This window comes from Eulemur rufifrons, chromosome 30, assembly GCF_041146395.1.
Source record: "Eulemur rufifrons isolate Redbay chromosome 30, OSU_ERuf_1, whole genome shotgun sequence".
Lineage (NCBI taxonomy): Eukaryota > Metazoa > Chordata > Mammalia > Primates > Lemuridae > Eulemur > Eulemur rufifrons.
In genome coordinates this window covers 80,534,378-80,559,676 of record NC_091012.1, presented here as the reverse complement: position 1 = coordinate 80,559,676, position 25,299 = coordinate 80,534,378, and the positions used below count along the sequence as shown (strand labels likewise).

Here is a 25,299-nt window from a genome sequence, read left to right as displayed (position 1 = left end):
TTCTTTTGCTTGTTTCTATCACTTCCCCATGGCTCATCACCCTTACTGTGCCTTATTCTCCATTATGTTTGGTTTATGTCCACCTGGCCCTTCTTTTATTTATGGTTGTCACATAAAACATCTCATCAATGTTTTAGTTTGTTTTCTTTTCTTTTGAAATGAGCTTTGCACACCTGGTTGAGAGGCATATTTTCAATTGCATTTTTTTCCTCAAAACAACTGACTTTGAGCTAAATGTATTTAAACTATTTTTAAAATCATTTCTTTTACAGATACTTGTGAATGAACTTTGCTAAGTATGGATTCAGGTGGCGGAAGTCTTGGATTACACACATCAGACTCTAGAATGGCCCATACCATGATTATGCAGGATTTTGGTAAAGCATTTTCTTTGTTGCATTTTACTTTCTTTTTAAAAATAAGAACATACTAAAAATCAAAAATAAATTGAGGAAGGAGAGAATTACAATGAAAAATTGTTCTTTTACTAGGAAAATATATTTGTAGAGCTTATATCTTTAAACTATGTATCAGTGTTCTACTTAAAATTATCCTTACAATTTGTGGGAAGGTGAAGGTAAGGAAACTTGGAATATAGTGGTAATATGTTACTGGAAGTGAAAAACTCAATTTGCATTAACAACTGTATAATTATATCATATTCTGATAGTACATATCAGCTCTCACATGTAAGAAATGTTAAATTGGCTTTCTAAAATACATTTTAACTTGCCTTATTAATAAAGCTGGAAAAAGAAGTGCTTCCATCAATTCAAAGAAGTTAGATGCTCATATAGTGATATATGCAAAATCGTACACTAGATGATTAATTATATTCTGATGCTATTTCCTCAGAAAGTTTTACCATTAGCATACATTTTTTTTTTAAAAAAGAAAAGACTCCCTACATTTGTGGCCAAGTTTTTCAGTAGCCTCTTAACAGTAATCATTTTGGTGAAGATGCTAAGATTCTGTTGACAGTCAACAAAGAAACTGAATTTGGCCAGGGATAGTCTGAGTTATAGAAGAAATAGAGGTATCTGAAATATAAGAGGCAGGGATGGGATCATAAGAATTGAAGATAATATTGGAGTGAGAGCAGAGAAGACATCGTAAATTGGGATAAAAAATAGGAAACAAGGTAGTATGCAGTTGTTGAAGCTGAAATTAATCATGGGGGACTAGAACTAGTGATATTTTGCTCAATAAAGAAAATGCTACTACTGTTCTTGGATATTGTGGCTGACTATGTCATTTGGTCCCCTGTTGTAAAGCCCATGGTAATGGGAGTCAGAAGAACTATTCTAGGCATGGCAGTACTATTAACTAGCTGTGTAAACTTGGGTAAATTACTGAATTCACTTTTATAATGAGGGAGTTGGACTAGATAACATTTAAGTTCCTCTCCATTTCTATGATTCTTCGACATTTCTGTCAGATGAATAAAGTTGGGTAGTTCAAGATTGAATGTGGTAAGGTTTGAGTTGGCTGGGTAGTTAATTGATGAAATAGAAAGGAATCATGAATTTATTCTTCTAAAAGATAAATGAGTTATATTGATTATGGATGATTTAGAAATGATTGAGGTGAAAAAAAGTACAGGAATTAATTCTAGAGGAAGGACAATAGGGCCAAAAAGTAAATGAGTAAAGATATCATTGTGAATTCTTTGCTAGAGAGTTGATAATTTTTAGAATATCGGAACACTTAAATTTCAGTATGGTAAATAAATTTTGGTTGAAATGTCAATTTTATTTTTTTACCTTTTAAAATATTTTAAAAACAGAAGTAATATACTATTTTCTCCATTTAATACGGAATATTGCCTACCCTGCAGCATTTGATAAAGTGCCAGAACCCCCTTCACTCCTGAAGAAATTGCTTATGAACAAATAAAATGTGATTCCTTCCAAAGGATGAAAAAATATGATTGGTGCTGGTGAATATTTACTTAATGTTCCTCTTACCTTCCTTTCCATTGTTCTCCCTCAATGTCTTGAGGTTTAATTAATCCTTTATTACATCTAATACTTATTTCCTTTTAGTTGCTAGGGAGGTAGAGAACATGCATATTAAAATCTTTTTATATACATGTTTTTTCTTCTTTACTTTTTATTAAGATATAATTTACATACCATATCATTCACCAGTTTTATAGTATATAATTCAGTGGTTTTTAGTATATACACAAAATTATATAGCCATCACTACTACCTAATTTTAGAACATTTCATCATCCTAAAAAAAAACCTCATACTCATTATCAGTCATTCCCCATTCTCTCTCTTGCCACCAGCCCTAGGCAACCACTAATCTGTCTGTCTATGGATTTGCTTATTCTGAACATTTCATGTAAATAGAATCATACAATATATGGCCTTTTGTTTCTGGCTTCTTTCAGTTAGCATGTTTTCAATGTCATCCATGTTGTAGCATGTATCACTTTATTTTTTTTTTTTTTTTTTTTTTTTTTGAGACAGAGTCTCACTCTGTTGCCCAGGCTAGAGTGAGTGCCGTGGCGTCAGCCTAGCTCACAGCAACCTCAAACTCCTGGGCTCAAGCGATCCTACTGCCTCAGCCTCCCGAGTAGCTGGGACTACAGGCATGCGCCACCATGCCCGGCTAATTTTTTCTATATATATTTTTAGCTGTCCGTATAATTTCTTTCTATTTTTAGTAGAGGTGGGGTCTCGCTCTTGCTCAGGCTGGTCTTGAACTCCTGAGCTCAAACGATCCGCCCACCTCGGCCTCCCAGAGTGCTAGGATTACAGGCGTGAGCCACCGCGCCCGGCCACTTTATTTTTTTAATTGCCAAATGATATTCCATTGTGTGGGTAAACCACATTTTGTTTGTTCATTCATCAGTTGACAGACATTTGGATTGTTGAAATATTTTTAATGTATTAGAAAAATTTTGTTTGACCTAAAGCTTTGCATCTTAGACTGGAGTATTAGTGACCTTGGAGGCATGTAGCAGTGTGCCAAGGCTTACCTGAAACAACAAGATAAACAACACGTCATCTTGGACTCCCTTTCATTTGAATTGGGGAGAATATGCATACATACATACATCTACCTACACACAGTTATAGTCACATAAATATGGGATAGAAAGCAAAATTTTTATTCACTTTCCCCTCTCTCTTTAGGAATAATAAAATTTGAAAAGTTTGAGAACTACTTCTAATTTTTAATTGTTATTTTCATAGTATCATCTTAAGCCCTTTTAAAAACAAATTGAATACAGTAAATAAACTGTTTTATACCAGAAAAAAAGTTTAAAGCTACTGGTTTTTGTTACATACCTGTTCATGATTCAACTGCCTAGTAGTATTTTTGTCTATTGGTTTTTTTTTAATGATGCAGTTTTAAAAATTTTATTTTTATGTTCTCTTAAATTGAGGTATATAAATCGATGACAACTTAATTGTTTTTATGTTTTGGTGAGATTATTTTTCTGAATTTCCAGTTAGATTAAGAATGACTAATATGTGCTATGCTCACTCATTCGTGTTTAGGGATGATATTGACCTAAAATATGTTAAATTTCCATTTGTCCTTGGTAAATAGATTCTGAACTCTTAAAAGACAGGTACTCTCTCTATATTTTTTCATATGTAGTTCTGAGCACAACTTCATACATAGGTGTTTTCATTTTTTATATGATATTTTGTGAAATGCAAAGGTGTCAGATAGGTCTAAACCTAAAAATACCTTTATTGGGAGAACTTTTGGAAATTATATCCCCAGTAACTTAGATTTCTTCTGAAAGCAGCACTCCTCTGATTGATTATTTTATCCACATATTACACTTTCTAAATTCTAAAATTTCATTAGAAATTAGACACATTCTCTTTAAATTTCTGTTAGCATCAAAGTTTAGATATTTGCAACCCTGTAAATTAATGATATTTGTGAAACATAATGTTTAGCATACACAGGTAGAGCTAGCCAAATAACACTATGTGGCACATGATTTCCAAATTCTTTAAGGTTCTTGGTTGGGAGTATGGGATGACTACTATCCAGAGAATCTGAATCATTAATTCAGAATTCGTTATACCAATTTATTTTGAAGGATCCTTGAGATTTAAAAATTTACAACAGTATGCTTTCTGTAATAACCTTGCTGGTGTCTCAGTATGATGTTTGTCCTTTAAGCCTGCCATTGAATTAAATAGTTGTTTACAATTTTAATGCTGCAAAAAGTCTATGTGCTGTGGAACTTATTGTAAATAGCAAAACAGCCTTAGATAGTGATCCGAGACAGACCCAACAAATAACTCATTTCATACTATCATTCTGGTGATGCTCTAGAGGTATTCACATTTAAATGAAATCACTTTAATAAAATGGAAAGTACCTGAACCAGGACTTGTTTCTAACTATCTAGTTGTCTAATTGATTTCACACTTTTTAAATGATTTTTTTCCTATAATTTATAATTTCCTAAACTAGTAAGATAAATTCTTAATGCCACTTAGTGCTGCTTACTGAATGCTTTAAAACTTAAATGAGTGACTATGTAATAGGTCTTTTTACTCTTTCCCTCAAACTATTCCTCTAGTAGTGTCTCACTTGGTTAAGCTTGTAAATCTTTTTACAAAACACTATCTAGGGTAAATAAACTCTATCTTCCTCTTAAGCAAGTATAAAAAAGCTAGTCTGGAATCAGTGAGTTCAGTTCCCAGCTTGGACCTTGGGCAAGCTTATTTAACAACTCTAAATCATAGTTCCTTCATGTTTAAAATGAGTATGATAACACACTTATACAGTTGTTCTGAGGATTAAATGAGATCAAAATATGTAAAAATATTAGCAGGTTGCTTTTTACGTAGTGCTTAATAAATATAGCTAATGTGTAGATAAATAAGTCACTTTGTTTAGAAATTCGATGAAATGTAACAGATGAGCTGATAAGAGGAAAGAGCAAAATTTAATAGGAGACATCGTAGATCTTGGTCCAAGTAATCTGCCAGTATGCTCTGTGGGGAAATTATTAGTTCTTGGTCTAGTATCCTTGAGATCATTTGGTTCATGGTAACAAGCATATTTGGATTTTTTTTTTCATTTTAGATCTGATTTATTTTGACACGTAAATTCCAACTAAAGTCTAGGTAAACTCAAAAGCACTTATTCCACCCTATGCCATCTCCTTAGAATCCACTGAACCAGGTTAATAACTAGCATTCTATTCTTCCATACTTTTCTATGCTCTATTCTCAGGAACCAGACTAATCTCTAGCAGTTCTCTAAAATAAATGGAATTTTCCATATTTTAAATCTTTGGTTTGTAAAAATATTTCTATGAAATAGTAATTTATTGTTTATATATGTTGAATTCTCATGCTGCGAATTTTACAGGATTAATATCTAATTTTTTCTTGCTAAAACTACATTTCCAGTTATTGAATGTTAAATTTGAACCCCCACCTCTTCCCCATGTCTGAAATGGCCAGTGGAGTAAGAAGTAAATAAAAAGTACTTGTTTTATACATACTCCATTTGTCTACCAGATTTCCAGAATTATAGCTGTGTCCTTTTGGGGTAATTTAGTGGTTTAGGTGAGAGTTTGAGAATGATGAGAAGGATCCAGAAGGGTTGAAAGGAAAATAAGCCCAAGAGCTCTGTTGAAAGATGAGTTTTCCCTTCTCACCTTGTTCTTTGTTGGCTTTTAGAGTATTGACGGTCTCCATCCTAACTTGTTAACTAATTTCCATAATGAGTTGGGTTAAAAATAGTGAACACTGTATAGCAAATGGCACTCTTTCAGGTACTTCTTTATAGAGAGTGATCATTATGTGGGAAAGGTTTGTACTGGATGATTTCTTGTAGATAATTTATTATTATAACCAGGTCCACAAACTCTCTTGTTTACTGTACCATCTCAGGGAGGCAGAACTTAACAGAATTCTTCATGAAGGGATTTTATGCTCATACAATATTTATAAGGTAGGTAGTTGTTTACCATGCTTCTCAAGGAAAACATTAAAACTTTGTTCCTGTAGCTTTACTGTCATCACTAAATCTTAGCCTAAAATGAGTAGGATTTTTCCCCACTACATCAGGTGTTGAAACATGCCTTCCACTTTTGGATATAATAGTTCTTCTTTTTCTTCTTTTAAAAATTTCAATAGATTTAGGGGGTGCAAGTGGAGTTTTATTACATGGATATATTGTATAGTGGTGAAGTCTGAGGTTTTAGTGTACCTATCACCTGAATAGTGTACATTGTACCCATTATGTAATTTTTCATCCTTCACCTCCCGTCTCAGAAAGTCTATTTGAGTCTCTGGTGTCTATTTTGCATACCCATGGCTTAGCTCCCACTTATAAGTGAGAACATGGAGTGTTTGATTTTCGTTCCTGAGTATTTTTATAAGTTGAAGAAGTATAGGAACTTTCATGTTTGTGATACATATTTTACAATAGAATACTTTATTAGCTCACTTAATTTAACATATTAGTATCCTTTTATTTTTTTGTGTTCTTTTTATTTTAATAGTTTGAAATGATCATAGACTCAGAAGAGGTAGGAAAATGTACTACATAAAATCCCATGTATCCTTTACTCATCTACCTCTAAAGGTGGCATCTTATATAACTGCAGTACAATATCAAAACCAGGAAATTAACACTGGTGCATTACTGTTAACTAGACCACAGATCTCATTCAGTGTTCACCATTTTTATGTACATTTGTGTGCATGTGTGTATATAGTTTTGTGCAGTTTTATCCCACATACAGATTCATGTAAATACCACTGCAATGAAGATACAGAACTGCTCTATCATTATATATGTGCTATCCCTATGTATTCACACATTCACCCCCACACTTACCAACCGCTAATCTGTCCCTCTATTGCTATAGTTTTATTAGTTTGAGAATATTATAAATTATTTCATTTATATGTCATATGATATCGTAACTTTGACTGGCTTTTTTCACTGAGAATAATTTTCTGGAGAAGATTCAGGCTGCTGAATATATCAATAGTTTGTTCCTTTTTATTGATGAATAGTATTCTGTGGTAAAGATGTGCCGGAGTTGGTTTAACCAATCATTTACCTGCTGAAGGACATTTGGGTTGTTTCCAATTTTTTGCTACTGCAAGTAATAGCTACTGTGACTACTCTGAACTGTTAGTAATATTTTAATTTTTCTGGGGAAAAATGCCCTAGATTGCAATTGTTAGGTTGTATGGTAAGTACATGTTTAGTTTTGTAAGAAACTGCCAAACTATTTTCCAGAGTCATTGCTACCATTTTACATTTCTTCCAATAATATGAGAAGTCCAGTTTCTCAACATCCTCACCAGCCTGTGGTGTTACCACCTTTCATTTTAGCTGTTTTAACTGGACTATAGTGATATTATGGCTTTTATATTTTACTTAAAAAATAAAGTACATGATTTTTAAGGTCTTAATTTAGATTTTACTAACATAGTTTTCATCTGCCTCTATCCCAGTTCCTTGTTGGTGATGGTTTTTATTGCAGTTAAATTGTCAGCAATTTTTTAAAATGATATATTTGGCCAGGACTATTCAGTGTTTAAGAAATATTTTATAGAATTTGATATATTAAATATAATGCTTTTGATTAATAAAATAACTTTATCACTTTTTGGATAATTGTTTGTATTATAGTGGCTGGAATGGCTGGTACTGCGCATATCGATGGAGATCATATTGTTGTTTCAGTTCCTGAAGCTGTATTAGTTTCTGATGTTGTCACAGATGATGGGATAACTCTTGATCATGGCCTTGCAGCTGAAGTTGTCCATGGGCCTGATATCATCACAGAGACTGATGTAGTAACAGAAGGTGTGATTGTTCCTGAAGCTGTACTTGAAGCTGATGTTGCCATTGAAGAAGATTTAGAGGAAGATGATGGTGATCATATCTTGACTTCTGAACTAATTACAGAAACCGTTAGGGTACCTGAACAGGTTTTCGTGGCTGACCTTGTTACTGGTCCTGATGGACATTTGGAACATGTGGTCCAGGATTGTGTGTCAGGAGTTGACTCTCCCACAATGGTATCAGAGGAGGTTCTTGTTACTAATTCAGATACAGAAACTGTGATTCAAGCAGCTGGTGGTGTTCCTGGTTCTACAGTTACTATAAAAACCGAAGATGATGATGATGATGATGATGTCAAGAGCACTTCTGAAGACTATTTAATGATATCTTGTAAGTGAAACATAAAGTCCATAATTACTCATGAGATTGATTTATATTAATATAATCTCAAAAGGTTTTCTGCTATGGGGGATATATTCAATAAAAGTCATGGGGGAAACTTTGAAAGATAATTTTTTTGAAGCTGTGTTTTTGAGATGCTTTCTTGAGTTTACTCATATTTTTAATTTATTCAATAAAAAGTCTTATTCAAAATGAAGTAAAATGATGCAATTTATTAGTATCTTAAAATAGAAATATAGATTTGGCAGGTTCAATAAGAACATTAACTGATATAAAATTTTAATGATAAATATATACATATATATTTAAAATGGGAACTTTCTTTTATGTAGCCATAGCTTTCTAGCTAGCCATAGAGTTGTGAATTTAGTTTTGCTTAGGAATGTAAGCATAATGTTATGAAATGTTATATTTTTAAATTAAATACTAAAAAGTAAATCATGAATTCAGATTGTATCCTATAGTTCTCCCTGTGTTTATATTCTGTTTGTCTAAATATGTGTGTGTATATTTTATGCAAAACTATTTAACATGCTTATTTCAAACTGCTTTGCAAGACCCTTAAAATATTTCATCTGAAAGGGGAAGGTAGGAATATTTTGTCTCTTTTTAAGTGATAGATTTGCCAGAGCAACAGTGATAATAAAAATCTCATGATAAGTTATTGGAGTTTAAGGAAGAGGTGAGTCTATTACTTATTAAATTTGAAGGGCTCATGCTACAAGTAGTAAAGATTACATAAAGACTTTTCACTTTTCCATGTAGGATTTTTGTTCTTTTCTCTTTAAAGTACAAAAATGATTGATTGAAGTGAATCAACAGGTAGACTGTGTATATATGTGTGTGTAAAGTGATTGAATGTTATATGCATGTCAGTGAATTTAAAACTAAAAATAAACTAGATTTATTTAATTTGTAAATTTGATTCTGAATGTTAGCATGTTAACTTTTTTACCCTATAAGCACTTTTGAAGGTAAATATTTACATTGTCTTTAAGGGGATGATTTAAGCCACTAAAAGACTGCAAATGTTGTTACCTATTCTCAGATGTGGATTACTAAAGCAACTCCATATTTACATCTTAACCTGACATTTAAAAAAAACCCTTCAGTTTTGGTTATCATATAAAATGATGTGACAAAAGTTGATAGTCTCCCTGTACTAAAATAAATTCCATATGCTTTCAAAAGGGTATTCATTAACTTAAACTGTTTGGTATAAAAGTTGTCTAAAATTTAGATGTCATGTATTATGAATAGTCATACTTTACATTATCTTCTGTGATTTGATTCCACCAAAGTTTTTTTTTTAAATTCTGGAATATTTTAAGCTATAATATTTATTTTGATAATTACCTCATGTCAAATGCAAGGACTTCTGTCCTTCTAGTCTAATAGAATTAGACTGAAAATTAAGAAGAACATTGTATTATAATATTATTAAAACTGCTGTGAGGTTATTTTAGGGGAAATTTAGGCTGGGGATTAATTAATTCTTTAATCATTAGTAAAGAAACAGCAACAATTTTTAAAAATTTCTTTAAAATTTAATTATTTTTATTGTGGAAAATGCAGTGTACAAATATACGAAAATTAAGTATTTCCTCTATCACCCATTATCCCATTACTCAGACCCTTGGCCATTTTTATAATGGTTATCATACTCAAATTGGGACTATTTACTATTACCATTTCCATTTAATTTATTTTATTCTAATTGTTCTTCATTTCTTCCTTACTCTTCATTTCATTTTCATTGCTTCTTGGTATCTGTTAGCCATTGAATCTCTCAGGAGTTACAGAATAAATTGCCTTGAAAGACCTCAGTGTTAATTCAAGAAGTCCCTTCTCTGTTTTTTTGTTTTTTTAAAAATAGGGATTTTTCAAAATATCTAAAAGATAAAGTTGAGGACTTAAAACAGATCTTTGTTTTGTTCCTGAATCCCTAAATATTCCTGTAAGGAAACCTCATCAGTAGTTGAGTTTTAGAGTTAATGAGTAGTTTATCTTCTCTCAGTATCTGAGGTGCATCTGAGTTTAGTCCATGTTCAGGCCAGACCTCACAAATTCTTTATCTTAACAGATGTTATGTTCTCTCACTTGTGCTAAGTAACTTGGAAATTAATATAGTATAACTTTATCTGTCTAAAGTTGTCTCAGATGTGCTCTTCTTTAAAAATACCTAACACCCATAAGACATTTATGGGTGATTATTTTCTTTATGAAAAGCTTCCCTGGGACAGAGAAGTTCCTTTATAATGAACCAGTATAATGTATCTAAATGACTTTTTAGAATCAATTCATATTTCTTCCAAGAACATAATTTTGTATGAAGCAAAATATCTTGGTAGGGTCATGATGGGAAATCTCATTCAAACCTCTCCAATTTTAGGGTTAAAATAACAAAGTTATCACCTTTGTAATTTTTCAAAATATAGCAGCTTTATTGAGATGTAATTCACACACCATACAATTCACCCATTTAAAGTGTGCAAATCAGTGGGTTTTTGTATATTCACAGAGTTGCCCACCCATCACCACAATCAATTTTATAACTTTTTTATCACACCAAAAAGAAACTGTATGCCCTTTAGCAGTTACCTCCCCATCTCCTCCCAGGCAACCAATAATTTAATTTCTGTCTGTATAGATTTGCCTATACTGTACATTTCATATAAATGAAATCATGTAATGTGTAGCCTTTTGTGTCTGGCTTCTTTTACTTAACATAATGTTTTCAAGGGTCATCCATGTCATAGCATGTATAAGTACAGTTGACCCTTGAACAATATGGGAGTTAGGGGTGCTGACCCCCACCCACTTGTGCAGCCAAAAATCCATGTATAACTTTTGACTCCCGAAAACTTAATTACTAATAGCCTACTGTTGACTAGAAGCCTTGATAAGTCAATTAACACATACTTTGTATGTGTTTATGTGTTATAATACATACTTTATATGTATTATATACTGTATTATAATAAATAAGCTAGCAAAAAGAATGTTAAGAAAACCATAAGGAAGAAAAAAATATATGTACTGTTCTTTAAGTGGAAGTGGATCATCATAAAAGTCTTTATCATCTTCACGTTGAGTAGGCTGAGGAGAGGGAGAAAGTGGAGGGATTAGTCTGCTGTTTCGGGTGGCAGAGGCAGAAAAAAGTCTGCATATAAGTGGACCCATGCAGTTCATATCCATGTTGTTAAAGGGTCACCTGTACTTCATTCCCCCCCCCTTTTTTTTTTTTTTTTTTTTTGGAGACAGAGCTGTTGCCTGGGCTAGAGTGCCGTGGCATCAGCCTAGCTCACAGCAACCTCAAACTGCTGGGCTCAAGCAATCCTTCTGCCTCGGCCTCCAGAGTAGCTGGGACTACTGGCATGTGCCACCATGCCCAGCTAATTTTTTCTATATATTTTTAGTTGTCCAGCTAATTTCTTTCTATTTTTAGTAGAGACGGGGTCTCGCTCTTGCTCAGGCTGGTCTCAAACTCCTGAGCTCAAATGATCCTCCCACCTCGGCCTCCCAGAGTGCTAGGATTACAGGCATGAGCCACTGCGCCCGGCCCATTCCTTTTTTAATACTAGTAATATTCCATTATATAGATATATCACATTTTATTTATCAATTCATCAGTTGATAGACATTTGAATTGTTTTTACTTTTTGACTTTTATGAATAATGTTGCTATGAAGATTTGTGTACAGGTTTTTGTATGGACATATATTTTCACTTTTCTTGGGTATAAACCTGGGAGTGACACACATTTGAAATCTAAACATGACTAATTTTTTGATTTTGCATATATTGTGAAATACAGATCTTCTGTATATTACCCGATCCCATCCCTGTGGCATATCAGTATACTATAGTTATGATATCATACCTACCATATAATTTTGGTAGATGTAACATACAAAGAGTACAGCAAAAAGCCTACTTAGCTTTAAAAAGGAATGTTATATTGTTCATTTTACTAAAATGAAATTTTAATCAAATTGTGCCAATAGGCTATAAAAGAATATTGAATGTTACCAAACTTTGCAGTGTTGGCAAACAATACACCTTAACTCTTCTATTTTATCATGTGCCAGTAGAATTCTGTAGTGGTTATTATATTATTACTAGGTTAGGAAACAATGCTATGAGGCTTGAATATTGCATGCCTTACAATAAGCAAAAAAGTTAAGCTTGGATTTAAGGTATTTTGAATATTATCTTAATTTAGAAGAGTCTTTGTAGATTTATTCCTAAAGTCAGTTGATTGCCTATTAAGTCTTTGTTAATTTTGTACTTTCTGTAACAAAGGATATAGAATAAATCTTGGTAAAGTTGATGGTTTACCTCTTAAAACTACACACCAACATTTTTAATAACTTTATCACTTATGAACTTGAAATAAAGAACACATTTAGTTACTCAGTGCATTTTAAAATTTCTCATTCTGAGGAATCTAATCTAAGTAGAAAATAATGGATACATTAAACTTAAAGTATGAACCTCAAGAAAAGGTAGAAATGGAATCAGAGAGAATAGCAACAGAAAATGGAATCAGAATAGCAACAGTAATTTCAATACTTAAAGCTAAAATTATGCTACAATGCTATTAAGAAGTGTTAAAAAATGTCTTTTATTTCATTAGCTTTAATTTTGTGAATTATATTTTTAATTCAGCTTATGCCAGAGGGAACTATGGTCACCTTAAACCATTCATGTATAATAAAGCAGGATTTATCAAACAAGAGTATTTTTAATTATTTCATTAATTTACCACAAGTTATCCTAAACTAAGAAATTAATATTTTTGATACTTTTTGAAGTTTTTGTGTATTCTATGTCTTTATTTCTAAGAATGAAAGAGTACTGTTTTCCTGAAAACTTACTTTAATTTTTTCTATGATCTTATTTTATTCAATATATTTTACAAGAGAAGCTATTAAACTAGTAATATTAGGTACTTCATCATTTTTTTCTTTCATTATAATTTGTTTCATTGCCTAAAATGTTGCTGAAAATACCTATTAAAATTAGGAACTATGATGGAATGAAAATATTTAGTCTGTTTATTTCAATCATTTGGATGCTTTCTTTCATAGGCAATAAACTATTCAAACTCTTAAATAGTGTGGAATCATTGATATTTAATCACAAAGTTAAAGTAGCTTTGAAATGTGAAAAGAATTTCTGAAATGTGTGTTTTCCACCATTTTGATAGGCCAAATGACTTGTTTTTGAAGTTATATGTATCAAATTTGAAACTGAAGTAGGGATAATCTTAGACTTTGACCCATTTAGATATTTTTTTGATTACCAAGTTAAAAACTTTTTAATAACACTTTATTATGCTTTTTTAGTTCTAGAATTGTTAGGTATACTCAGGGGCTTCAGAATTTTATGTTTCATATGTATACGGTATTATGATGTATATAATAAGGAGGAACAGATTTTTGATTTAGGTTATAGTTCAGTTTTTTATAGGAACAGTGTTGAAATAAAAATGGTAGGCATATAATATCTAGGGGGACATATTGTTTGAATATTATTTCTGGTCATAGGACAAATTTCATTAATATCTATTTATTGCATAGTTCATGCATAGTATTCATGTGAAACTAAATGTTATACTTAAAGATTATAGCAGAGAAACAAATTTTATAAGTATACATAAAATATAAGTAATAGTCTCAAATATTGTTGCTTTGCCTTTATATATTATTTTTTTATATTCAGTGAAGCATGGGGTTTTTGATAAGGAAAAAGTTAGAAGCATTCATTTATGTATTTCCTTTGTATGTAATTTTGAAATAAAGCATACATTGCTAAATGTAGATGTATACAAAATTTCTGGCTTGAAGTTGTTGTCTATTGACTCAACAGAAATTACAGTATTGACTAAGATTTTCTTTTTGTAATGATTTATGAAAAAACCCTTTTATAAAAATCACTTATGTATTCTCTGTGTTTCCTTTTTTAAATCCTAGATCTTGTATGTTAATTGGTTTTAGAAACAACTTCTGTTTAATTTGGGAGCTGTTGTTTATGCGAGCTTCTTTTATGAGTAAATGTAATTTATGTTCTTAATTTTTCTGTTATTCAATTTAGTGCTGGGATTTAACATAAAATGTTGAAAGTGATAGAAGATTATTTAATATTTTCTCTAGCCATTTTAGTTAAAGGTATATGGTTATTAAGTATTTTATATCTAAAAATCGAAACCTGTGAATAGATTCTTTAATATCATTGTGACCTTGTACCTGTTTTTCCATGAACCATAACACTTCTAATGGCTGTAAAATAGGTCATCAAGTGAATATGGTGGGTAGGTGGTTTAACACATTATTTCAGGTTGCACTTATGCTTAACACCCACTATATGTCCATGGTACTTTTTGACTGAAACTTTTCCTCCTTTATATTTTACAGTGGATGATGTTGGAGAGAAATTAGAGCATATGGGGAACACACCATTAAAAATCGGCAGTGATGGTTCACAAGAAGATGTTAAAGAAGATGGGTTTGGTTCAGAAGTAATAAAAGTGTATATATTTAAAGCAGAGGCTGAAGATGATGTTGAGATAGGTACAAAGACTAATTTTAATTTATCGCTATAATAGGAATTAGAATTTATTCTTACCTTTTCTGTGGACTATTTGAAAATAGCACAGATTTTTCTTACAAGTTTCTTTGGGCATGGTATATTTTAAAAAATTGTATATGAATATAAAGCAGAAATGCAGAATATGTTGTTCTTAGATTCTTTCAAACATGAGTAGAATATTGCAGCTGAAAATATCAAAACAAATTAGTGGAGAGGATTTCGTTTAAATTAAGAAATTATAAAGAGTGTTTAAGAGCATGTATTCTAGAAGCAGGCTGTTTGGGTTTTAATCCTAGTTCTGCCACTTAGCTGAGTGACTCTCAGTTACTTAACCTTCTGCCTCTGTTTCCTCATCCATAAAGTGGCCATAATGATAGTAACTACCTAATAGGGCTGTTGTGAGGATTAAATGGGTAAATATATACAAAAGACTTATGTAGTGCTTGGCATATATGTGTGATGTAAGTGTTAGCAATTGTTGTTACTTCTCAGTAATTACTGAAAATTTAAGGTGTAATTTATATGAAAATTTTCTAGGCACTTTCAAATTTATTTTGGAATTTTTAAAAAATATTTTTCTAAAGGAATATATTTCTTATATTTCCTCCTTATTAATTATCAGGGAATTATTTCATGATACTTCTCAATTTTGATACGTGTTTTAATTTTTAAGGTGGAACAGAAATTGTCACAGAGAGCGAGTATACCAGTGGACATTCTGTAGCTGGAGTGCTTGACCAGAGCCGAATGCAGCGGGAGAAGATGGTTTACATGGCAGTTAAAGATTCTTCCCAAGAAGAAGATGATATCAGTAAGAAAAAAAGGGCACTGTACTGACTTATCAGTGTCCATCATACATTCTTAAATAAAAAAGCAATCTCAGAGATATAAGTACTATATAGAAGAAAAGTTTGATAAAATAAGCCTGACCCTTTTCTTTAAATAATTTAAAAGGGAAGGGTCCTTTTGACCATTCATATATTGTACAAATCAGCAAACATGAAATACTGTGTCTCATATACTATGCTAGGAAGATAGAGATGAGCAACATACAGTTCCTGGCTTCAACGGAGCTTGCAAATATATAATTATTGAGTACCTACTTTGTGTTTATGTTATTGGATGTGTTGTGATGTGTTATCTCATTTAAGTCTCACAAGTTATCTCTGAGGTGGGTGGTATCATCCCTGTTTTATGGAAGGGAAAAAGATGCAGGGAAAATAATTTGCCCAAGATCATTTCAATGTTAAGTAGGGAAGGTAGGATTTGAACTGAAAACTGTCTATCTCTGCTGCTGGTGTTCCTTCCACGTGGCAGTGAGCACTGTTGGCCTCTATCTGGATTTAACAGTGGAGGGCTAACTGGTTGCTTTTCTTCTGTCACTGAAGGGTTTTCTGTGTAAGTATTCTTCCAAGCGAAGCTGCCAGGATCTTGATTTATTATGCTGTTGATGGTCTCCAAGTAGTTGCTGCTTAAGGTTTCTTGGGGCTAAGTACCACAGGATGAAAAAAGCTACTCGGGTTTCCTTTCTTGCCATGCTGCGTGTTTCCTTATAAGGACATTTTACTCTGCCTACTTTCTCCTCACCTCAATATAGGAATGCAGCCCTTTCCTAAGGCGACTTCTGTCTTCTTGCTATGCTGAGAAAAACACTACTTTGTTTTGCTCTAGAAGGGCAAGAGCCTCCATTTCACTGCATTGCCTTGACAATATTGGGCTTTACCTCAGCTGCACTCTGATGCCTGTTTCTTAAGTTTCCTTCTCTAGAAGTCATAAGGTGCTGAGTTCCATGCCCAAACATGAACAGTATATTACAACTTGAAGATATCAAAACAAATGAATGGAGAGGATTTGGATGGAGAGGAAAAGAGTTCAATGAAATAATTCCTGTTTAGTTTCTAAATTCTTTATTTTTTAATTCATTGGTCAGGAAAGGGGCACAACAGGAGGTGGGAGACTGAGGCTTAGGTTAACTGATGTCAGAATTATGTGGGGATTTGGAAAACTTAGACCAGTGTTTAAATGTTTTTAACACAATGCTATTTTTTTAAATGAGCCTCACTTAATGCTTTTTCTCCTCATAGAATCTCTTAAAAACCAGCCTCTTGAAGAGTATCCACATACTCTTGATCACTAGCAATATATATATATATATATATATATAAAATTTTATTTTTTAACTTTTTTTCAATTACTGGTATTTTTTGCTAATTTTCATTACACGTATAGTACTGCATTTCAATTATAAGTGTAGTATGTGGGATAGCATGGACCACTTTCGTATTGTTTCTATGGGAAATGTTTTCTGAGTTCCAAAGAACTGTCAGGCAAATTTATGGAATACAACTCTTTTTACAAATTTGAAATGCCTGATGAACTGTAAGATCAGTCAGTACATTCAAGCGCACGTTTTATATAATTAAAAAGCCATTTTCGTAGGACTTGGTTCTAAGAAGAGAATAAGAATTTTGGTGAATGATAGTCTCCTAGTGGCACTAACCTTCAAAAGCGCCTAATATAAATTGAAATTAAATTTTTAAATTAACCAAACTGAAATCTTGAAAGTTGAAAGATTTAAATTGTTTGGAATTTTTACCCATTTATTAAATATTTGGGGTTATAAACGAGCAATTATTTCTAAAATTTAGGTTGCGCTGAAATAGCAGATGAAGTATACATGGAAGTCATTGTAGGGGAAGAGGAAGGAACTTCTCTCCCTGAGATTCAGCTTGAGGACTCTGATGTTAATAAAACAATTGTCCCTGTTGTCTGGGCTGCGGCATATGGTAGGACACTGGCATTTTTTCACCTGATAAGTACATAACATATGTATTTAATTAGCCTTTAGGCTATTAAATATACTGTTCTAATGCCACCATGAGTTGGCTAATATAATAAAATGTTTTGCTGTGGACTGATTCATCTCTACTTACTTTACATGATTTTTCTATCACATATCTTGTACTATTTAAAATGAACCTTGCTTAATGCATTGCTTTTCAGTAAGATCTATTTTAAATCCTACCTGTATAAGTGAGTGCCATAAAAAGTTTTATTTTTCAAAAATAGGAATAGTTTTTAAAAATCTATCCTTCCCCTTTTAGAAAAACTTATTTCATTTATTAACACCGTACATAATATTTGGGATTTTGAAAAGAAAACAAATCCAGGTATGCTCTTTTACAAAGTATGTAATGAAAGGTAAATTTATCTTTTCTCTTTGTCTATTTTATTTCATTCTTGTATAATGTACAACATGGTCCAGGTATACTCTTTACTTTGAAAAATTTATCTAAACTTGGTTCTCCCAAAGGTTCATTCATTCAACAGTCACATATTGAGCATCTTCAATGTTGGGAGTACTCTACAGAAATATCTACCCAGTTTTTATTTAAAAATTAAAACTGTTCTAGATGTTAACAATTCCAAGGATGCTGAAAACAGCCCTTGTTTTCAGTGTGTGACATTATCTAATCTATGGGAATGGAAGAACTCAAGAAGAAATTTTCTAATCCAAAGAACGATGGGCAAAGTAAGATTTTGTAGATTAAGATGTGATCCTCTAGTAATCACTATAATCAGCATATCAGTTTTTCATTAGTCTTTTTTTTTTAGGAGATGAAAGAAGAGTTTCTCGAAGGTATGAAGATTGTCAAGCATCAGGTGAGAGAGCATTGTGCATGAGATGTGAGTTAAATGTCTAGCATTATATACTGCTTGGTAAGTGTAGAGTTTGTGTCTACAGACATTTGTTGGACTCTTAATTGCCTGGTCACATCTAATCTAGTTAGTTACATAGCAGTTCACCTATTTGGGGTATTGATTAATTTATACATGTGCATAATATGTGTTAATTTGTAAATGCAGTTCATTTTAGATTTCCCTCAAGATACAGGTATCAGGTAGCTTACCACGTGGACCATAAAAGGTTGCTATAGAAAAAATTATATAATGGAAATTATTTGGACAGAAAACTAAAAATTATTCATGATATCAGCTACTTGTTAATGTCTTTCTTAGAGTGGAACTGTTTTCTTAATTTCTATGGCAACCAGTAGATTTATATATAACTTATATAAAACCCATGTGTCAGCTTAATTTTTTTAGTTTTAATACACTCTAGTGTTAGTCCCTAAATGGTCTTTTTTTTTCCCTTAAGCAAGGAGAAGTTTTCTCATGATAAAGTATCTGATTATTCCATTTCTATCCTTGGGAAATATTTGACTCTCTATGCTTAATTGGAGATTTCAGAGAAATTGATGAGAGGCATAGATCACAGCATACAAGCTAATGACGGTTCTGTAGGTCTATATTTTTAAACTAAATTGCATGATACCACAACATATTTGTGAGAACTGGGACTTTATTAAGTACTTACTTCTGAATGTACTGATCCCACTGAAATTATAGTAAATTGCCTGCCACATCTATTTTAACCCCTAAAATCAAACTTAATACTCACTTAATACTCTTCATATCTAATATTCTAAAGCGTACATGCAAAGAGATCTGTTTTGTTTTTTATGCATTACACATAGTTACCATGACTATGATGGTTCGCTGATACATGTATGTTTCTTCCTAAGTCCCTTTAATTTCATTAGCCATTATTAGTGAAAAATTGATCTGATGCCAAGATTTTGTTTAGGGTCATAAAATGCAGTTTCTTATGTTACATTCATGTTACCAGTTTATTCCTTGAGGATGATCAAACTGAGATACTTTAAAGTTAATTTCACATGATATCCTATTCAAAGGATTGGCATGTACATGTCTATGTGTGTATGAGAGAGAAAGAAAGATAATGAGAAGATGGGCATACTTTGTAAAATTTACGACTGCAGTGGTAACTTGGTACCATGTCATGTGTATTTAACAGAACCAAAAAAGTATAAATATATGTAGTTTAATGGTGGCTTGATTTTTTTTTTCTAGGAAATACTTTGGACTCAACATTAGAAAACAGAAGTAGTACAGCAGCCCAGTACCTTCAAATTTGTGATAGCATTAATACAAATAAAGTACTTAAACAAAAAGCCAAGAAAAGGAGAAGGGGAGAAACCAGGCAGTGGCAAACAGGTAAAATACTCTGCTTTATGAATATTATAATGATTTGAGATGTGGAAGTATTTTTCTATACCAAAAGGAAAAAATCGATTGTTTACATGGTAGTCCTACTTCCCATGTACCTGTTTCTGTATGATGCAGATAATTAGGCTTTCTTTACAGTGTGTAACTCGTACTTAATAAAACTATGCTCATTTTCTCTTTATTCAAAAGATGTTTTAAGATTTTTATCCATTGGGCCAGTCTATGTCTCTTGAGTGGGGAATTCAATCCATTCACATTTAATGAGAGAACTGATAAGTGAGACGGATTGCTGTTCCACATGTTGGGTTGAATTTCATTGATCTGTTTTTTTAGTTTGGTTTAACAATAAAGGGTGCCTTTTTCTGATGTTCAAAGTATCTGTAACATAGCCTTTTGGCAGATGAGTAGGACATAGTAGAACGCTATTTATTACTTTTTAGTGAGATACTTTACCATAAATTGCTTTTAGTTGGCATTTTTATCCTGCAGGATTTTATTCAACCAGTATAGTTTTCACATAGTGAATGCCAACTATTTGGCACCTTTGTTATAAAATCCTTTAAAACAGTCTGACCAAATGTCACAACTTCCTTTTTTTATCTAGCTGTTATAATAGGTCCTGATGGACAGCCCCTGACAGTGTACCCTTGCCATATTTGCACAAAAAAGTTTAAATCCAGGGGATTCTTAAAAAGACACATGAAGAATCATCCTGATCATTTGATGAGAAAAAAATATCAATGTACAGATTGTGACTTTACAACTAACAAGAAAGTGAGTTTTCATAACCACTTAGAAAGCCATAAGCTTATAAACAAAGTTGACAAAACCCACGAATTTACAGAATACACACGAAGATACAGAGAGGCTAGTCCACTGAGTTCGAATAAACTTATCTTAAGAGACAAGGAGCCGAAGATGCACAAGTGCAAATACTGTGACTATGAAACTGCAGAACAAGGACTATTGAATAGACATTTGTTGGCTGTTCACAGCAAGAATTTTCCTCATGTTTGTGTTGAGTGTGGGAAGGGTTTTCGACATCCTTCTGAACTCAAGAAACATATGAGAACCCATACTGGTGAGAAGCCATATCAGTGTCAGTATTGTGTCTTCAGGTGTGCAGATCAGTCAAATCTGAAAACTCACATTAAGTCTAAGCATGGTAACAATTTGCCATATAAATGTGAGCACTGTCCCCAAGCATTTGGTGATGAGAGGGAGCTTCAGCGCCATCTGGATTTGTTTCAAGGACATAAAACACACCAGTGTCCTCATTGTGACCATAAGAGCACCAATTCAAGTGACCTTAAGCGGCACATCATATCTGTCCATACTAAGGATTTTCCTCACAAATGTGAGGTCTGTGAAAAAGGTTTCCATCGGCCTTCTGAGCTCAAAAAGCATAGTGATATCCATAAGGGTAGGAAGATTCATCAGTGTAGGCACTGTGACTTTAAAACATCAGATCCATTTATTCTTAGTGGTCATATCCTTTCAGTTCATACTAAGGATCAGTCATTGAAGTGTAAAAGGTGCAAGAGAGGATTCAGGCAACAAAATGAGCTCAAAAAGCATATGAAGACCCATACTGGAAGGAAGATTTACCAATGTGAGTATTGTGAATACAGCACTACAGATGCATCTGGCTTTAAACGACATGTGATATCAATACATACAAAAGACTATCCACACAGATGTGAATTCTGCAAGAAGGGATTCCGAAGACCATCAGAAAAAAATCAGCATATTATGAGGCACCACAAGGAGGCTCTTATGTAATACGATCACTATAAAGAAAGAAGCTATTTACAAAATATGATATGCTACATGGGAGAAAAATCTCACTAACTTTCATCTGGTTTCAAAGCTTGATATTAAATCATAACTTTACATTCTTTGTATTAAAGATCTTAAAACATTTGAATTAACAGGGGATCTCATAGCCCTTTGAAAATTTCTTAAATAGTTTAAGAAGCACCATAGAATGGTCACAGAAAAACTTCTTAAGTGTCTATTTAATAGTATTAAAACTACAGAGGGGAAAAGCAAAGACAAATACTTTATTTGGCTGATCATACTACAGTCAAATGTTTCTGAAAAGAATACATAATTGAGTTTAGCAATGCTTTGCAATAGCAAGCAAGCCTCACTTTTAAGAAATTTTAGAAATTGGGTGGGGAAATAAAATTCAGTCATCCATCAGTCACTTACTCATTGAGCCTTTTATATTGTACCTGGAAATTGAATTCCAGAAATTACAAAAGTTTTGTGTATTCATTAAAAGAAAATTCACTAGAAAACAGGTTAGATTAATTCAGTATTATTAAAAAAGAATTTCAAAGCTGCTAATGTTTTATCACAGGATAGGATGTTTAAAATATAGCATTCTGTGCTGAAGTCTAAGGTGAAGTCTAAGGATTAAAATTCCCTTTTTTGGATGTTCAAGTTGATTGTTCAGTATGGCATATATAAAAAAATATATTTGAGTCAAATGTGGCTTTCTAAAATGGATGCAGCAGTAATGTTGCAAATGAAATCAGCACTATATTTCTTAATGATCTAAAGATTAAATTGAGAGAACACAGTTTTCTTAAGTATTATAATGTCTAGAGGGTTTTTTAGGACAGTCTTAGCAAGTATGATTGTTCTAGTCTTACTTGCTCTAATGTTTAAAGGTGCAATTTTATGCCATTATTGAAACTTTTGATTTTTAAAATCTATATACCATATTATTAACATGAATTTTCAACATGAGGCAGTATTTATGCAGTATTTAACATAACAATATACTGCCAATAGAGTTTGGAGGTGGACATTCAGTTTACAGTGTATAAATTTAAAATATGCATCCCTTTAACAACGCTTTGTGTTAGCATGCTGCACATCAAAATGGCACTTAATATTAAAAGCTGGTTTAGGGAAATTTAATGAAAATCCTGTTCATAAATGTAATGCATATGATGTGTACTTTTAAGTTTTAGTTGTTTCATGTTTACATTCAGCTGTTCAACATAATTAAAATGTAATTTTACTTCATGCTATATTGTGGCTTTGTGTTTCAAATGTTCACCTTTGTTTTTGCACCAGATAAGAATCCATTCCTTGAGAATAAATTTTTTATCTTTCTTAACTTCAGAATATTAACTTTGGAAAATCTACTAAAATTGTGTGTTATGTGGCTGTAAATGATGTACACGCTGTAAAATAAGATCGTCACTGTTACGTGGGATTATTATTTCTAAATGTTACTCATTGAAATGAGCATACAATAAAAAGCATTTGTTGCACTTCAAGGTTTTATGAATTTATTTAAAGTTGTGTTGTAATGTTCATTCTTTATTAAAAGACTTTCCACTTCAAATTTCTCTTAGGCAGTTTGGTCCTTTCTTTAATGTCTTGTTGATTTTTGTGCATTGACAGCAAAATGAGCTAGGAATTTAAACAATTATAATGACTATGGCATGTATATTCCTCAAGTGTCATTTGCTAAAACCATAATGAAATATGATAAATAAAGGTGCCCATTTTAAGACTTGAGATATAACATAGAGAAAATTAAAAGTTCTTAACTTGCTTAAATTGCACAATCCTGAGAAATGAATACATCTAATTATGTTTCCAATATACATTCAAAAGGAAAAGTATTGATTTAAGTATTTGGGAGACATTTCTGCCAGTGAGCATAAAATAACTTGCTATATTCAAACTAGTCAGCATTTAATAGAATTAATGTACCTAGATATATAGCACTATTAGTTAAGACTCTTTGTCAATTGGGTTACTAATTATTCTTTAATAGTCATTAACGGAGAAAGAAGTCTATTAGCCTTGCATGTTAGACCAGTGCTTCTCAAATTAAATGTCTATAGAGATCACCTAGGGAACTTGTTAAAATACATATTCTGATTCAGTAGGTATGGGGTGGGAGCTACTATTACGCATTTCTAGCAAGCTCCATATGCCACCATATGACGAATGAGATAGTAGACAAAAGCACCCAGTGTAATTCTGGTATACATTGGCAACTTTGCCTAAACAGATAGCTGTGGGTGAGTGCATAAAGGCAATGCTTACTGAGGACATGGTGTTTGAGCTGAGACATAAGTTGCAAGAAGGAACTAGTCATATGAAGATCTTATGGAAAAGGAAAGCAGAGAAACCTGCAATTGCAAATAACCTGAGGTGGAACAAGCTTTGGCTGGGCAATGGTTAATGAGGGGGACTGGTAAGACTAGCAGACCTGTGAGAAGTTTAAAGTGGGAAGCCATTGGGGAAATTTAAGCAAGGGAGTAAGGTGATATGATTTATATTTTGAAGATCACTCTGGAAGCTGTGTGAGAAATGTATTGTAGAGGAGCTGAGGGAAGCAGAGAGCCATGTTAAGAGATTATTCCAGTTGTTTGTGGTTATAGTGGAGTAGAAGAAAAGTAGATGAATTTTCTTCTCCTTGTAAATTAGGCCTAGAAAACCTCAGCCCAGGTAGAGCAGTTAAGACTTTAGCCCATGTTACAAACAAAGGACTGTCTTAAAAAATACAGATTTTACTGACACAAGGCTTTTCTATATGCCAGAGCAGATTCTACCTAAGGAGAAAAAAATGGGAATTACTGAAAAATTATTTTTCTAGAACAGTTCAGGGTCATTATGTGCAGATAGATATGTCCACTTGTCATTTTTAAATGGTCTATGCTGTATCAGGAGAGGATAGTATTTGGGAATTGTTACCCAAGTAAGGCCCTTAAATTCAACTCCTCATGTCTCAAGTAGGACAACCACCAGTTTGAATCTTGAATCCCCCTTATAGATATATTTATATCTTTAATTGCAGAAAACCATATACAAAAGTAGAAGAATATAGTGAACCTCAATAGCTATCACCCAGCTTCAACAATTATTACTTCATGACCAATCTTGTTTCATTTATATTCTTCCTCACTCCTCCCTTCATCTACTTACCCCTGATTGGTTTATTTTAATGCCTCCTTCCCCCACTAGTTTAATTTGAAACAAATACCATACATCTTTGTAAGAATTTTAAAGGAAGATGTAGCATAATTTTAAATATATCTACTTCTAGGGGGAAAAATGACTCATCTCCTAGGAAGGCAGAGGAACAAAAGAATCCTCTTATTCAGCTCTTTCTACTTCCCCTTGTTCTGAGAACCCAGAAAAAGCTGGCTAGGCTTGGAATTCTATCCAATAAGATTTTTAGAACTAATAAGTCTTTATTTAGAGAAAATGTAAGACTAGATTTGAACCCTAGAATATTATTGGATTAGAGAATCTTTCCAGTTTCACAATTTTGCAGCTCTACCCTGTCCTTTCAAAAGAATTAGCTTGTAAATTTGGAACTGGTTGAGAAAGATCTCTTAGAACCTTGGCTCTCAGATAAGAACTGAATGT

General features: G+C 32.6%; 1 protein-coding gene across 2 annotated transcripts; it reads left to right on the top strand.

The window, feature by feature from the left end:
* Nucleotides 1-298: 298 nt before the first annotated feature.
* Nucleotides 299-21,675, top strand: ZNF711 (zinc finger protein 711). Of its 2 annotated transcripts, XM_069463703.1 has the most exons (8): nucleotides 299-377; nucleotides 7,651-8,196; nucleotides 14,628-14,783; nucleotides 15,476-15,613; nucleotides 17,451-17,588; nucleotides 18,418-18,465; nucleotides 19,738-19,881; nucleotides 20,498-21,675. In XM_069463703.1, the coding sequence occupies exons 1-8, from the start codon at nucleotides 299-301 to the stop codon at nucleotides 21,673-21,675; spliced, it is 2,427 nt and encodes an 808-aa protein (XP_069319804.1). The 2 variants fall into 2 exon arrangements, with proteins under 2 accessions (XP_069319804.1, XP_069319805.1); XM_069463704.1 differs by lacking the exon at nucleotides 17,451-17,588.
* Nucleotides 21,676-25,299: the final 3,624 nt, after the last annotated feature.

What these genes read in the sequence shown, in the direction of transcription:
- ZNF711 (XM_069463703.1), top strand. Translation starts at nt 299, where the DNA reads ATGGATTCAGGTGGCGGAAGTCTTGGATTACACACATCAGACTCTAGA. An exon ending in CATGATTATGCAGGATTTTG is followed by an intron (nt 378 to 7,650) that starts GTAAAGCATTTT and finishes TTTGTATTATAG; the next exon opens with TGGCTGGAATGGCTGGTACT. An exon ending in AGACTATTTAATGATATCTT is followed by an intron (nt 8,197 to 14,627) that starts GTAAGTGAAACA and finishes TATATTTTACAG; the next exon opens with TGGATGATGTTGGAGAGAAA.